The 17777-nt window shown below is 22.4% G+C and overlaps 1 protein-coding gene across 1 annotated transcript; it reads right to left on the reverse strand.

Annotated features, from left to right (window-relative positions):
• Window positions 1-13390: 13390 nt before the first annotated feature.
• On the reverse strand, window positions 13391-17767 carry LOC145831884 (dynactin subunit 3-like). Its single transcript, XM_082939235.1, has 5 exons — window positions 17648-17767; window positions 17212-17296; window positions 16351-16592; window positions 14409-14468; window positions 13391-13686 (listed from the first exon to the last, which is right to left on the reverse strand). The coding sequence occupies exons 1-5, from the start codon at window positions 17741-17743 to the stop codon at window positions 13600-13602; spliced, it is 570 nt and encodes a 189-aa protein (XP_082795361.1). The 5' UTR covers window positions 17744-17767; the 3' UTR covers window positions 13391-13599.
• Between the last annotated feature and the right edge of the window lie 10 nt (window positions 17768-17777).

The raw sequence follows: 17777 nt of genomic DNA on the forward strand, positions 1-17777 counted from the left end.
ACAAGCGTAAGCTTGGTATATATATTTTTTAAACTTTGATTTGTTTAATGATTTGTTTAAAAAAAGCTTGTTAAACTCATTTTTGATCGTTTAGTTTTTACTTTATAAGTGTATGAATTCAATACAAAACAACTAAGAATTACAGTTTTTTTATATTTCACCAATTAAAAAAATCATTAGGTTTTTGTATTGTTTTTTTTTTTTGAGGGGTCACGCAAGGATACCAGTATAAATACGACCCTTCAAAAAATGTTTTAAGTATGTTATATAACATATTTCCCAATCTATACTAATTTGCACATAAGCAAAAGTTTTATAACTTGCATTTGTACTTCTTTTAATTTTGTTTAGACTTAAATATTAACCTTTCACTAAGTAAACTTTACTCTTAGATTAAATTTTGTTTCAATTTTTATCTACTTAAACTGTATTCTTTTAAAACTAAAAAAAAATCACTTTTAGTGGCGTATTGTACTTCATACTTGATAAATATTAAATACTTTTAATTATTTTTTAAACTTATTTAACACAGAGTTTCAACCACCAATGGTTGACTTAAATTAAGATTAAAATATATTTTTTTAAATATTTCGATTGTACTTTAATAAAAATAGTCGCATACAGTACTTTTTATTTATAAGATTCAAAACTTGATATTTTTTATCGCTAATTTATTATTAAAATTTATTCAAGCAAAAGGTATTTAAAAGTACTTTTTGTGTAAATAAAATCTGATTACAATGTATCTCTTTTGCAGACTGAGACGTGCTATTTTACGTATTTCCGCTTTGCTTTAGCGTCATATATTCTTAAACACTTCTAAATTTTAAACCACACATAATTTTTGACTTTTTTTGTTAGTATCAAACTAGTTTTTACGTAGCTATAAAGTTATAAAAGTTTTTAAACTTAATTATCAACAATATTTTTTTTTATGTTCTAGGTAGCTGTTTTATAATAAAATTGCTTCGTAATTGTGGCTTAACAAATTCTAGTTAATAAACATGTTTAAAATTTTAAATCAATATAAAAACAGTTTGAACTTTTTGATATGTATTTGTTAAAATAATTAAAAAATCATTATTGTTTAATAATAGTTAAATTAGTTTAATTTGAATTTTTATATTTTCATATTGTTTTTACAATACAATATGTTTTATTTTTAATAAGGGAAGATCTCACAAACTTTTCAATTTCATATAAAATTAGATACAAAATTTACAATACTATAAAGAATATACTAATAATTAGAAAAATAAAATGATAACTAAACTAATAATAGGTTTAAGTTTTTCACAGCTTAAAATAAACTTAATATTAGTTTTGGTAAAATATTTAACAAATTTGTTGCTAATTTGCACTAAAGTAAATAAAAATTGTTTGTTTTAAAATAAATGAAAAAATCTTGTTCCTTAAATTAGTTATATATTTGCAAGACTAAAAGTTTAAACATTTAAAGTTTTAAATAAAAATATTTAAGCAGAAGTTGTATGTACAACTTTGAATTATCTACTTGTTGTTTAGCACACAAATCAAAAAAGGTTGTTGTTACTCTTTGAGGTAAACAAAAACTTAAAGTACTTGTTGTTTTTTATTAAATAACCATCGATTGCAACATTTAAATAAAACTATTATCTATAGTTTCAGTTAATTTTTACTCACATTTTTATGATCTTGAAAACTTAAATTGTGAAGTTTTAGAAATTTAAGGTAATGTAAATCAAAACAATCGTTTAAAACTTGAATGAAAAATTTCGAAATTTTACTACTCTATTTATATTGAGCCACTAAGAACTTTATATTTTTTTCTTTTAACTTAATAAGTACCATAAAAAATAGTCAGTTTGTTCAATACAACTTAGTAAAAACTCTACCAATGACTGAGGTAAACGGAAACATGCGCCTTTTAGTAGGAGCATGAATCACGTTTAGTCTATACAAGTAAAAAAACTGAATGCAGTTTAGATTTATGTAAAATTTTAAGTTTTAAATATTGTATTTTAATATCAAGCCTAGTTTTAAGTCTCAAAAAATACAACAAAATAGTGTGTTAACTTGTTAACACACAGAAACATGTAAAAGTATAATAAAGAAAGAGTATTGTTTAAATTTAATATTATTATAAATTGCAGTGAGCTTGTTTTGCTAGGATCTTTATTAGCAAACGATCAACTTTATACTTTTAATAGTTGTATAATTTTATATTAATTTAACTAAACTATAATTTCCATATTAAAAATATTGTATGCAGATTTGTTTATATTAAAGTATAACGACCTTCTCTTTAATGAAAACAAAATTGCTGTTCCAAATAAACAATAAAGAAATTTCCAAGTTTAGAAAAAAATCAATAAAATATTTCTTTAAACAAGTCAATACTGTTGAAAAACTTTATCCTTTAAAATAAAATAAATATATATAAATTTTGTTTGTATATAAATAAATAAAGTTTACTGAAATTAACCTAAAATAAATTAAATATTCAACAACTTATTTCTCATATCTAAAAAACATAAATGCTAGCTTCACACGTTCCTTATTATTTTTATTTTATACATTATACAGCGAAGAAAATTCCAATAGTGAGAAAAAATTTCAAACGAGCTTAAGCCTGCTTATCTTTTTGAAAAATCCTTTAATTTGTAAAAAAAAAATCTTGAAGCTTATTTTAGGTTGTTGATTTTTTACTTTAAAATTTAAAAATTTCAATACGATACTACTGATAACTATAATTTTTTTATAAACAATCAATTTTGAAATAAAAAACATCAAAGTTTTTGTGTTTTCACTTTTTTTAGGGATTCCACGAGGAGGCCACTATAAACACGGACCCGGGGTACAAAAAAAATTATATTTATATTTTTTATTTTAAAGGATAAAGCTTATATTTTTTTCTTACATAACTCAGTTAATAACTAAGTAAATTTTTTGTTATTTACATTTGTAAATTTTCTGAATTTTATCTAGGCTTGTATATTAAATACTACATCAACAAAACTTTTAGATTAAATTTCCTTTTCATTTTTTATCTTAAGTTTCTATTAAAAGATATAAAAAATATTCTATATATATGTTTAACTATAAAAAATTTAACAAACGAAGTTTCAATTCGGTTTAATATTCTTTTCATTTTATTTACTTACAGCGTATGAAATCTCTTAAAAGTGAAAAACAAACACCTTTAGCGGTGTATTGTAATTTATACTCGTTTTAATTAAAATTATTTTATTTTATTATTTTAATTTTTTTCAACACATATTCAAACCACCAATGACGTATATGAGTTTATTTTTGTGACTCACCACAATGTGAGTGACATTAAAATAAAATAAAAGTTTGAATAATTAAAAAAACAAAAATAACGATTTATAATCTATTTTAATTATAATTACTGATTGATAACAAATTTTAGATATTTTTTCAAGCTTTTTAAACTTTTTTCTCACAAACAAACTTTTAAATTACCATTAAAAAAAGTTTTTCTTGCTTTCGAACACTTTGTTAACTTAGTTTTGTTTGTTTAAATATTTATACCTGTTTTTAATATACGATGATAATATAATTTTATAAGTTTTAGTGTACTACTTTTTAATATTTTTATACTTTTGGTTTTATTAGTCAAATGTATACTTATTTCTATTTTTTAATTTTTTTTTATATACTTATATATTTGGTTTTAAAAAATAAAAAAAATCAAACTTTAAAAAGTGTTACTAATGAAAATAAAATAGTTATCAAAAAACTATCACAACAACCTAAGATTATCTTACTTAATAAAACAGTAGTAGTATTGTTTCGTAATTAGTTTTTGTTTTAATTTTTTTTTAGTAGTGATGTTGTAAATTTTATTTCAAGTTGTTTTATACAAAAAATACTTTATAATGTATGATTACAATGTGTGAAAATAAAACCAATATTTCAACATATAGGTTAATTATAAAATGTAACATTAAGATGCAAAAAAAATTAGTTTAATAAAGTTTTTAAAGGTTTGAAACACGTGTAAAAAACTATTTAATTTAAAGTTTAACCTATCCTTTATCTTTTTTGATCAACATCTAACAATTTTATTACAAATCTTTTGTCGACGTAACGTAAGCTGTCGCCGTAAAAGCTTTAAACTTGAGTTGCATACATTTTAATAAGTTCAAAATACAATTTTACCGCCGATCGAGTAAACTATACCACCTAAATTTTAAAGTTCACCGTAATGTGGATGATTGAAAAATTAATAAGTAACATAGTTTAACTTAAACACTATATAAAGTTTAAACATTTACTTTTTCAGAACTTCTTTTTGAATGAATGTTGGCTGTGTGGTCGGTTCAACTTTAAAAACATTTTTAAAGCTTTTAAAATTTACTTTCTGCTTCAGCCTGCAACAAAAGCCTTTTATATTTTGTTTGCTTAGTTTTGTTTGTATAGCGCATAAAGTTGGTTTTAAAATGATCGTTTGAATAAAATCTTAATAACAACTTTTATTCAAGGTTTTATAAAAACGAATTTATTTTTTGCTAGTTTTTCTAACATTAAGTAATTTAAAACACGCTAGTTACTTAAGCTTTTAGGTGTCATACTTTTATCAAGTAGCAAAATGTATCACAGCATAAGTTTTTTTATTATTTAACTTAACCAGTAGTTATAATTGTAACCATTATTTAAAATATTTTTTTCTAAATATATGCCTTTTATTTACTGATATTCGAATGGAACTTAATGAAAAACATTGTTAAAGAACAACACTAATTAAATTTATATTTACTACTATACTTAAGGTTATCACGACTTCAAAGCACTAAAAAAAAGAGAGTTTGATTTTATCATATTTATAAGCTCTAAACAAATTTTTATCAAAGTTCTACTTTTTAAAAGCTTTTACAAAATATTGGCAAATGTCAAGGGATTGAAAGAGTTTTTTGTAAAAGTTTTTCAATAAAAGTTTTTCGATCAAAGTTTTTTAGTACATACAAACAGTCTTGGCTTTTTTTTACTTTTTAACTTAAAGTAACTTAAAACATGCTATTTAATTTATTTTAAAGTTTTAAACGTTTTAAAAAGTAGTAAAAGATTCATAATAGTTAAAAAGAATCATCGTTAATTTTTGTTTTAATTAGTCTTTGTAGCAATTAGTTATTAGTTACAAGTTTTTTTTTAGTTTTTTTTTTCATTTATTTTTATAATACAGAATTTTAATAAAAACATTTACATTAAAATTAAACATAAATAAAGTTTATATCTACAACTGAATTAAGATTATTTAAAGTCACATAATGTTATAAAATTAAAAGCTAAACTTATATAAAATTAAAAGGTTTAGTTTAATCAAAATTCACTTTAATTAATCTCTTTCAATTAACCTTAGACTCCTTTTAAATGTTCGGAAGTACTTTTCTTTTTAAATTATTACTCAAATTTTTAAAGCAAAGTTTTGAGTTACGTAATTTAACTTTATACGTGTAATTAAAATAGTTAACTTTAGTTATATTAAAAAAACAAATATATACTAAAAACCTCCAATCGCATAAATGTAACTTTTTTATGCTCATCATAATGTGAGTGACTTTAGTTTTTTTATTCTTTTTATTTTAATTAATCATTCTATTGTTTAAATGTTAACATACACACCATTTTTGTTTGAAATGATATTTACGTTTCAAGCTAAAATTTATCAAAATTTTTTTAATTAGTTTGTATTATGTGTAATGTTATTATGCCATAAACAATATTGAAACTCTCTTGTTTTGATGATGTTTTTTTTTCTATTACTAATAAAACTTTATTTCTCAAAGAAAAATTTCAAAGACTTTAAGGCTTTTTTGTTTAAGTTTAGACTTTGACTTTATTGAAAATGTTTAAAAAAAAAGTGTCTCACTTAATATAACTTAAAAAAATATTTTCTTAAAATTGGCAAAGTTAATCTAGTGATTTTATTAAAATAACTTACAAGAAAAACATAATTTGAGCATAATTTCAATTATATTTTATACTGTTGCAAAAATAGGAAAATTTTCCAAAAATTGTTTGTATGCAATAAACTTTTCTGGAAAAATCATAACAAGCAGAATAACTTGTGAGGTTTAGCTTTTAGTTTTAGTTAGAATTACAAATTTATCTGAAACCATTTTAGTTTTTTTTTTAATTAAACTTTTTATATTTTTTCATCCTATAGTTTATTTATTCTAGTTTGCTAATAAAACATTTTGGTCAAAACAAATTATTTAAAAAAAATTCTAAGACACTTTGTGAAGAAATGTTAGTTGAATTTACAAATAAAACATATATTTTATAAACAATGTAGTTTAAATTCGTTAGAATTTTTTTTAAGTAGTTTTTCAGATAAATTTCAAATTGTTTTTTGAAAATCAACCAAATACTGACTGCAAAACTTTTATGTAGAATATTTCTACAAAAAGTTATAATTACGTTGTAATTTTTTTAACAGATTGTTTTAAAATAAGTTTGAAAAAACAGTTTTAACAGCTCAAAAGCTATTTATAATTTTGTTTTAAAAAATTAAACTTCTTTTATTTTTAAGAGCTTTAGATTTATCAATATAAGGAATTTAAAAAAAGTAATACATTAACTTTTTTAATTTAGCTTGTTGTTAACAAAACTATTCTATAAAGCTATAAATAAATTATTTTACAAAGTTTGTTTTAAATAATATCAATATATTTTTAATTTTAAAATTTTTTAATAAAATAATCAATCAGCTCAAAATTCTTAATTTTTTTATGAAAGTACTTTCTATTATTAAAACTAAAAACAGTTTTTAGTTGTAATATTTGGATGTCTGGTCTACTTACTTTTTTTTCTAAGTGTCAGATTCTGATACTAAAAATAAAATGTATTTTTAATACCTCAGTCATTGAAAAATGTTAAACACTTTTACCTTTTTTTTTTGTTTTTTTTTATATACGATTAAAATATTTATCACCATATTTTTTCACAATTTTTCGAAACTAAAACTAAAACTAAAAACTTGTTTTTCAAAATATTATTACAGCGAATATTACAAATTTTAGCTTCAATACTGCAAAACTAAATTCATAAAATACTTACAAACTTCTGAAAGTTTTATTTTAAACTTGAATTTAATTTATAAAAAAATATTTAAATCCTTGTTTGTACTTTATTAACAAAAAATAGATAAAATTTAGATTTTCTACGGGGCTGTGCTGATAATATTAAGCTAAAAATTACAAGCTTGAATTGCTTTTTATGAAAAATGTTTCTAAAAGCTATGTTTCAAATAAACTATTAAAAAATATTTTATCTAAAGAGAACTAAAATAGTTTATCTGTCTTTTATTTCATTTTTTCATTAAAAAATACTCGTTGACATAAAGTCTAAAAGATAACAATTTTCAATTTATGTATGTAAATATAAAAAATGATTTTTTTTAAATATATACTTTAAAGTATAAATTTATTATATTTATAATTAAAACCCGACAAATGTTATTTTCTTTAAGATATTCGACTAAAACACGCATTGACGTAATGTTTAAAACAAAAATAAAGATAAACTTACGTATGTATAAATACTACTTGTTTTATTTATGTACACAACTAAAGCAGAATTTGAATCTCCATGAACCCCAATCGTTAGGTCTTGGATAAATTTTAAAAGTCGCAAAAGTGACTAAAATCTAAAAAAAAAACGGTTTAAAAGTTGAAAGCATATAAAAATAAAATGACACTAAGAATCTTGAAAATAAACCATATAAACAAGTGCAAATATTTATATTCAAATTTTACAAATTTAAATAAATTCTAAAAACATAGTCAGTTAATTGTATTACTAAACATACATGTGTTAAATATTTCTTAGTAATCAGATATATTTAGTTTTACATTTATTATGTAGTTTAAATTAAAAAAAAAATCAAAATAATTTTAGTCTTATGTTTAAATAAAAAATGTTTTAGGTTTCATTTATTTTTTGTATATTCTGACTTACTTTAAATATTTATCAAATACAATTAAAATTTTTTAAATTAAAAATCTATTTTAGAAGTATTTTTAAATGAAACTTGTGTGCTATTCAAAACTTGTTTGTAACCGACTGTTTCAAAACCAAAACTAAAAGCTTGTTTTAGAAAGCGTTATGTGACGTTGTAAAACTGAACGGTGTAGAAGGCAATATTGTTTAAAAAAAATAATTTGCTAAACTAAAATTCCAATTTAGTTTTAATTTTAGAAGGTTTTAATATTTTTTGTCGAAGTATTATTTTCAAAATACTTAATCAAAAAATAAAAGTTTAAGTAATTGAAAAATGTTTTTGTTACTATTTTAACATTTACAATCAATTATTAACTCGGTTATAAACAAAATTTTAAACTTTTCTTTGTTGTTTTGCACTTTAAGCGTTTATAAAAAGTTGTTTTTAACGGTTTTACAGAAAGAAAACAGCTAACACATTAATATACGTAGATAAAAAGCAACTTATTACAATTAACTTAAAGTTTATTCTATTTACATAAATCTTCATTAAATTTTTATAGAATTATTTATTGTTATTTCTTTCAAAACAAGTTTTACTTATAATGTTGTTATAAACTACGTTTAGTTTTATAATGTAAAAGTACTTTTGTAGAAAAACACACAACTTTAATTTAAGGTATATTTTAAAAATAAATGTCTAGTTCGGTTTTACAAAATTTTTACAAATATAATTACTTACTACAGTAGCACAAAAATTTATAACATTTGATGTTTGTAGGCGTTATTTTTCTTATTTATTTGTTTAGATATGTTTATTAAGCAAACAAGAATAACCAACTAAAACTAAAAGTTTAGTTTTGCAAATAGATGTTTTAGTTTTGTGGCGTTAAATTGTCAGTAATTAAAAACTGTAATTTTATCTTACATTAAATATTTGTAATAACTGTTTGTATGTATTATTCTATTGTTAATCTTAACATTTATATAAGTTTGATAATCACAACGTGTGGTTATATTTTTTTTATGTTAAAAGATACATGTTTTTGAAAATTAATAACAATAATAACTAAACAAGGAATTTTTTATTGTAGTCTTCTAACTTTATAGTTTAGTTTACGAAAATGATTAATTTAAATAATTTACTTTACTTATTTATAATCAGAACATAAATTAAATGTAACATTTTTTTTAAACATTTATGTATTAAGAGTAATTATGAGAAGTTGATAACCTGTTATTAGTTTGTTTCAATATTTTATATTTATTTTTGAATGTAAAGTTAAAAAGTTGCCGTTAAATTAAGTTTAAAATAAGGGAATAAGTTTTTTATGTTTTAATTTCAGTTTACATTGTTTAAATTAAATAGTTTAAATTTGCTTTTTCCAATTATATAAAACATATTTATTTCTAAATGACTACATTGTTATATGCTTAACAATAATAACTTTAGCTATGTTTATCTTTACATATTTTTAATATATCTATATACACATATTAAACTTTGTTTGAACTATTTTGTTTACACTTTTGACTTCTATATTTAAAATTTATTTAATAATTAATTAATTTGGTTTCGAAACAGCACTGATTAAAAAAGGACTAATTAGATTTAAAAAAACAACAAGCAACCTTAATTAAACCATACTTTATATTTTCAATGAAATACTACTAAAAGAAATAAACTATAAGGATACAGAAAATCTTGTTATTTGTTGTTTGTTTTTCAAAAACACTACTAAAACAAACATTCTTTAACAAATATTTGTTTCTGTTTCGCTTTTTTAGCAAACAAATGAACATAAATTTCTTTTTGAAGTAGAACTGAAAGTTTTCTTTTAAATGAACTTAGTGACGCAACATGTTTATAAAATGAAAAGGTGACAACTTTTTTATTAAAACAATGTTTAGATATAGCTATTGTAAATTCTTTCTTTCGGCTTGTAGTTAATTTAAGAATCACTGTAGTGTGATTGTAAAAAAGTATTTTTAAATCTTTATAACTTTAAAATTCATTTTTATTTCACTACTTACTACCATTAAAATTGCATAACAAATATTTATTGGGTTTTATTATTTAGAAGCAAAGCATTAAGGTCAAGCTGTAAAAGTAATAGTTCTAATTAACATTAAACTGCAGTAAACTTGTGTCGTCGGAAATAACCAAACTATTAAGCAGAATTAATTATGTTAACATTTATTAATATTAAGCGTCTGATATTTTTAAATTTGTAAACATTTAAATTGTAGGTCTTAAATCAAAACACTACATAAAATAGCAGAAAAACTAGAAAAAATTAAGAAAAGTTTAAGGTGGTTATTAAAGGAAGTTAAAAGCAGTTCATTTTTTTATTACAAAAATAAGCTAAATTTTTTAGTTGTCAATAAAAAACGTATTTATGGAAATACGTATTACACTAAAACTTTTATTTTCAGCAAATAACTTGGTTGTATATTTTATAAATAAATGTTTTAGTACATACTAACTGTTTAGTTCAGAGTTTCCTAAACTTTTTTTTACAAATTGCTCCTTTTGAAAAAATTAAAAAAGCTATTGCCCCCTTTAACAAGAAGACTACAATTTTAAACACCTTAGACCTTTTTTTATAGCTCTTCATCTGCAACTCAAGAATATCTAGTGTAAATTTTAAAATCGCACCCCCCCTTTTGCCCCTTTACTAGTTATTGCCCCCCCAACTTACTAAAATCGCCCAGGGGGGCGATACCGCCCACTTTGGGAAACCCTGGTTTAGTAGTTACATTTAAATAAGTTTTTTTTAATATATTTGAAAAGTTCAAACTAGTTACGAAATTTATTACGCTCCCAATGACAGCTGCATACTGTATAATATAATGTTTTTGATTAAGAAAAATATTAAAATAGTATAGAATACTACAATTTTAATTTAAAATAAAATTTATTTGATTGTTTTTAAGTTTAAACCAGCCTTTTTACCAAAATAAAAGATTTTTCATATGTTGTTTGAATAGTGACGTAGTATAATTTTCAAATATATAACATATGCTAAACCATATTCATAGCATTTAATTATTTAACACTGATCATGATAATAGTAGCTTATAATATTTGTGTATTGCAAAAAAAAGGGTGTTTCAAGTGTATAAAAGCATTTAAAAATTCAAATGTTAGGACAATAGTGTCCGTATTAGTTGGACAGCAACATCATTTAGTTTTAATAATAACATGAAAACAAAAAATATGTAGAGTCTGTAAAAAAACATTCTGCCACATGTTAAAAACTTGTATAAAATTAGTTTAAGAATAAACAACTTAATTTGTTATTTTAATAAATTAATTTACTATAAAACATGAATACATCATTAAACTTTACCAGGTCTATACTTAACTTTACACATGTTAAAAATAAAGTTACTTCTAATAACGGTTTTCTTATAAACATTATTTTTAAATATTTAAACTTTTTTTCATTAATTGTTTACTTTTTTCATACTAACAACATACTCATTGAAACAGTAAGTTGAAGAAAATATCAAAATTAAATGTTTAAGAAGCAAGTTATCAAATATATTTATAAAAGCAAATTTATAATTTTAGTTTTACTGTATTTTGACTTTTTGTTATACAACAATTTATTAAAGATAAAAGTTGCATGACAAAACAAAAAAAAAACGAGCCAAAGTTAAGTAACAATTTTTTTAGTTGTAAAGACACTAACAATATTTTTTTAAATAAAAGAGTCATGCATATATATACATTTATAATAAGTATTTGAACGCTTGTAGAAATTTTCAAGTTTTCATAGTCTTTGTAGTAATCGCATATATAAAATGTTTTTAAGGTTTCAAAATTTTATGCACATTTGCAATTGAACAAGAATTAAAAAAGAAACTCAGTAAGTATGCCTGATTTATTACGAAAGGATAATATGTTTAAGTTAATTTAAAGCACAAGCAACTAAATTTAAAACTGTTTGCTTTTGTTGTCAACAAGGTTATAAATATCTTAAATTTTATTGCATTAAATAATTTCAAATAAAAAGCTTGTATACACTGAATACTAATTTATGTAAGCTATTAAATCTTCCAGACTGGATAGAATTAAAAAAAGTATTACTCCAAAAATATAAAACTAATAAACTACAAAAACATGTTCAAAATGGGTTTTTGTATATCTTCTTGATTTCAACTATCAAAAAAAGTTTTTTCTTGAACTAACTTATAAACAGATTTCTTTTTGGCAGTGAATTGTATGACTGGTCAGAAAATTTGCTAATTTTTTGATATTTAATAACGATTTTTAAATAAAAATCAGCTTTTTTAAACAACTTTTTGTTTCTGACTAGATGGAATTAAAAGCTAATGATAATTTCTTTGCAAATATTTTTGACTCTCGAGTTGGAAATTACAACTTATATATCTAAATACCATACTGAAAGTGCTTCAACTTTTCGTTTTTTAATTTACCTTAATTTATTAAAGATTTCAACAACGATCTTTTGTTAAATAACCTATCAAGGACAAACATTGCAAAAATTTTCTGAATAAATTTCATGTAGACCTTTATTATAATGATTAAAAAAAATATATAATAACCTTTCAATTATAGTAATTCTTTTTAAAACTTATACAACTAAGTTAATGATCAATTTTATTCTGCTGAAGTTTTGCTTTTTTTTTGGAAAATTTATATAAAATTTTGAGCTCAATTCTGTTTTAATTTATAAATAAATTCTTTAAAACAAGTTTAAAAAATATTTTTTGGCAAGTGAACTAACGAATTGTCTTAGTTTTGAATAATTTGTTGTTTCTTGAAAAAAAACTTTACTCTTACAAAAAAAACATATATTACTACAACTAATTAGCAAAAAAATAAAACAGGTTTTTTGACTAAAAATTAACATGATGCTGTTATTTATTTCAAAATAATATTTTATAAGTTTCAGAAAATTAAAACTCTTCATTGTCTAATAATTTTAAACAATTGAATAAATTTGTTTCTTTTATTTATTGTCTACCAAGACTAGTCTAGTTATTGTAAACCAATAATATTTTATTTTTTAGTGGGCATAATAACAAAAAAAAGCGATTGTTTTTGGAAATTTCGAATTCAAGATAACAAGTGGTTTACCATAAACAAAAAAAAACACAACACTTCGAAATAAAAAGTTCAAATAACTTATCAAGTATTGTAATGGTCTAGCAACTAAATACTCACGTATAACTATTCATGCATTAAACAAAAATTAAAATATCTTTGTTTGAAAATCTATTACATCTATTACAAATTATTTTGGAACACAGTAATATAATAAGTTTTGTAACTTAAAATGTAAATTGACAATCTTTTTAAATTTTCAAAAATAACAATAGTACAACAAACATATTAAGAATGTAAGAATAATTCTTAAAAAAACATTAAAGCAAAACAGAAAGCTTAAGATTACTATTAAACTGAGATTACACATTTAGATTACACAGTTTGAGAGTTTTTAAGTTTTTTCAAAAGATATCAAGTATTATAAAAGCTTTAAAATAAACTTATATTACATGTTACTACAGTGAAAATAATTAAAAATTATTTATATACTTCTTAACTTTAGACTTTAAAATAAATTTTCAACTAATTAAAATATGTTTTGAGAAAAAAGTGCGTTCTAAAAGATAAATTTAATTTTACTCATTATTTTTCTGATCTTTTATTTCCTGAAGTTTTGTTAATTTTGAATCCCACTGAACGAACTGCACTGATAGTGCGTTTATCTAAAAAAAAAATTATATTTACAAACTACATTGAAATTTATCTGAATTTTTTTTTTAGTTCTTTATACTCATTTACTTTAATTTATTGAAATCAGATAGTGTATAAAGCTTATCAAGTTAAACTTTAATAAAATCAACAAGCATTTAGAAAAACTACATTAAGCATTCCATTAATATTATCAACAGCTTGGCTTAATAAAAGCTCTAATTAATTTAAGTTGCAACATAGATTGTTCTATTCTTTATTGTAAATATGTGGCATTTTGTAAATTAAAACTTCCAATTTCTATTAAAAAACAAAGCACAAAAATTATGAGATATGTTACTATCAATTGGAATATTGCCACTAAGCATACTAAAACTTAAACTCAAACTATTGGTATCATGTTACAATCATCATGAAAAATATTAAAGTTTATACAACAAGCAGTTTGTAAGTCTGCACAAAAACTTTAAATTTTAACCTATATTTTAGATGTTCTTAAAAATAAATTGACCAAAAAAAATGTACATATCTAAGTCATATAACAACATTTTGAAATTTTTCGTTTTCTTTATTGTTTCAAAATTTATAATTGATGAATAGTTTGAAATAGTTGTGTTTAGATCAGAATAACTAATGCATTAATTAATCAAAAATATATTAACTAATTACTAGGTATATTGTTTAATAAATCATTTACAATCACGTTAAATTTAACTAATGTTCTTTATAAACTTACAATATCGTTGTATGTCGTCATCAAATGCAAAACTTCATCTGAGACATTGTCCAATTTTTCCTGTGAAATAATTTATATTACAAAATTGTTCAAAAAAAAAAAAGAAGTTTAAATATTACCACACAAATAAACTTTATATCATTTTAACTATAGTTCTAACTAGGTAAAAAACCTATGAAATTAAGTTATTTTAAGTAAAAAAAACTGTACAATTGTTTTTATTTTGAGTTATTTGTATACACATGTTACTAAATTTAAATTATTGAGACAAAAAAATGACAACGTTCTGTTCTTATTTTTTAAATTCGGTTTTTTTCATGGTTGTTTACTTCTATACCTTAGGCACTGATAACAAAGAGAGAAAAACAATTGTAAGCATAAGATAGATAAAGATTACTTTAATATCGTTTTTACTTTCTAAGAGTTTGTTGACCAGTAACATTGTAATAAGCTATTTTACTGTTCAATATCAAATTTGTGCAAATATTTGACAACAAATATGGTGCAGCAAACTGTACGCATCATTGAGTCACGTTGCTATGGTTATGTTCATCCAACCGTTACAATGTTGGATAATCATTCAAGCATAACTGTGATACGTGGAACAATTTTGATTGGACGAAAATTGCTTGCTTGACTAGGAGCAAACTTTCTTGCTATTGTGAAATTCTTTGTTGTGTAAAAATTAAAACAACAATATATATTATTGAAATGGTTTTGAAAATATTATTTGATTTTTAAATATTCTATTATTAGAAACATTTTTAAAGCTGCACAAAAACATTATTTAACAAAGTTTTATATTAATAAACGTTATTTTAATTCTCTTAAAATGAACCTAGTTCGATAAAACAAAACAAAATAGGATCAATTTTTAAAAAACCAAGGTGGACCCATGTGGCCTTAATCATTTACTTTTATAAATATAGAGATAACAATTTTTAATAAAATCTACCCATCAAAGTTTTAGTAACAGTTAATGAGTACAGTAATTGTAACTTAGTTTATAGTGTGGTATCTATTAGTAAACGTGATAGTTGAAATATACTTGATTAAAATTCCGATATCAGTCATAACATATTAGTAATATTGAAAAGTCGCTGGTATAAGTTACCTGTTTAATTTTTATTTCCATATCAAACATACTAAAAAGTTAGTTCTTTTATTTTCTATTAGTAAGGTTAAGTTTAAAGTTTTTTAATTAACTAAATATGCTAAACTTAACTAAAATTTTATGTCAGAGTTTCTAAGTGGGCAAAATTTTCACATCGGTTAAAATTTAACTACTGAATAAAGGGGTAAAAGTGAAGGGCAAAAAGTTAAACGGGTAACTATGATATGAAACTGTTATAATATAAGCCTTTCTTATTGTGCTATTTTTGAAATAGCTTACAAGTAAAGGTTTTTACAAAATTTCAAATTAACCTCCAGATAAGTTTAGTTTGGACCCACTAACTACATGAGATTAAAAATTACAAAAAAAAACAATATAAAATGTCATAAATAATAATCAAATTCAAGCTTCTTATTAATCTAAAATTGAGAGTCTTCATAGAGTCTTCATAGAGTACCATCATATACAACTTAAAACAAACATGAACAAAAAGCTCAAAATTAAAACGCAATGGCCTTTATACATCAATATTCTATCATTGTTCTCAAATATTTAAAATTAACAAGTACAAAAAAGCAAACTTTACTTAATTAAGTAATCTTACCATCGTATAATTTATTCACATATAAAACTTTTATAAATCACAAACAAAGAGTTTAGGTCTCATCATAATCTGAACAAACAACTATTAGAACAATTAAGGTTTTCGAAAGTTAAAATAGTAATAAATACTACATGCATTTTGATCAGTTTGAAACAAATTAACTAAAAGTATAAACAAGTTTATAGGCCTCATAATTAAAAAATATATAAATATACCAATCATACCTTCTGATCAATCTGAACTTTTTCCAATTGAGCCAGTTTACCATCATGTTTGTGCAATTTGGACATTTCGCCCTCTTTGCTAAAACACTGTTTCTGAAGCTCGTCAATAACCTCCATTTTGTGACACGCATCACTGATTTCCTTCTCACGTGACAACAAGTATTCTGTTCGGTATTGAAGCTCATTGTGATCCGATGTTTCGGGCTGGTAATCAGCATTTGTCAGGTGGGCTATTTGGGGCGCTGTGAGGAAAAATATGGTATAACAAATAACAATGAATATAAATACCAAAAATAATATAACACACAAAAATATGTTATAAATTAAGTTTCGGGTTGGTAGAGTTGGCATTTGTTAGGTGGGCTATTTGGGGAGGTGTTATAAAATAAAAAGTTTTAATAAGAATATATATACTTGGAACCAATGGAAAATAGTGAATAATGAAAAGTCTCGAAACTATCCAAAGCAGGGTTTCCCAAAGTGGGCCAGGTGGCCACTTGGGGACCATTACAGAAATTTAGGGGGACAAAGGAGGGAGGCCATGAGCATATACAAATTGAGAAAACTATTGAAGTTTTTTTTAACTTTTTTAAACATCACTTGCAACTACTTTATCTCAAAAAATACCACTGCAAAGGATGACAATATCTCTGCAAAATATTATTTATTTATATTTGAAGAATACCTTTTTTTCTTAAAATTTTAAAACCAAACTCAAATTTCTTAACACAATTTTTCCACATTAAGGCAATACAATATTAAAAATTAAGTACTAAAAAAACACTTTGAAAAATTGCATGTAATTATTATATTAGTTTTTTATGCTAAAACCTTAAAAACTAAAATGATAACAAAAGTTACCTTTATCGAAAGCCTGTCGGAATCTATCTCTTTTTGAAGCGATGTTTTTCAACCCTTTTTCCACGTTTTCTATGGTTTGCAAGAGCTGTGAAATGAGGTTCAAATAAGTTTCATTTGTTAGAAACTACTGTTATATATTAGTAAATAAAAATAATAAATTAAAACAAGTAAGCATTACATAATACCGCATGTACAAGATTGTTGATAATAAATTTAAACTTAATAAATAACTTTAAAGTTTTTTTGTTTAGATGTTATTTGGAAATGTTTAAAAATAAACAATTAATATTTTATAAACTTAAAGTACAGGTTTCGTTGTTTTAATAACTTAACACATAATATTTTAAAAAATAAAACTTTCAACATAAATAAGAGTTATCGTTCATTAAAGTTAAAAAAACAATAATTTAAGTTCGCAACTATTTATATCACCAACATGATCTTTTGGTTTGTCATCACCAGAACCCAATTTCAACTCCAATTGTTCGATTCTATTGGACAGACTTCTACACACTTCATCAGTGAGCGCCATTTGAAACGTTTTAAATAAAATATTAAAACTATTG

Source organism: Thalia democratica, chromosome 3 (genome assembly GCF_965202585.1).
Source record: "Thalia democratica chromosome 3, ktThaDemo2.hap1.1, whole genome shotgun sequence".
In the NCBI taxonomy this organism is placed as follows: Eukaryota; Metazoa; Chordata; class Thaliacea; order Salpida; family Salpidae; genus Thalia; species Thalia democratica.

Excerpts from the sequence above, each read along its gene's own strand:
- LOC145831884 (XM_082939235.1), bottom strand. The coding sequence starts at position 17,743 with ATGGCGCTCACTGATGAAGTGTGTAGAAGTCTGTCCAATAGAATCGAA. Across the intron at positions 17,297-17,647 it reads ATGACAAACCAAAAGATCAT|CTCTTGCAAACCATAGAAAA; the intron begins GTTGGTGATATA and ends CTCATTTCACAG. Across the intron at positions 13,687-14,408 it reads TGACGACATACAACGATATT|ATAAACGCACTATCAGTGCA; the intron begins GTAAGTTTATAA and ends TTTTTTTTTTAG.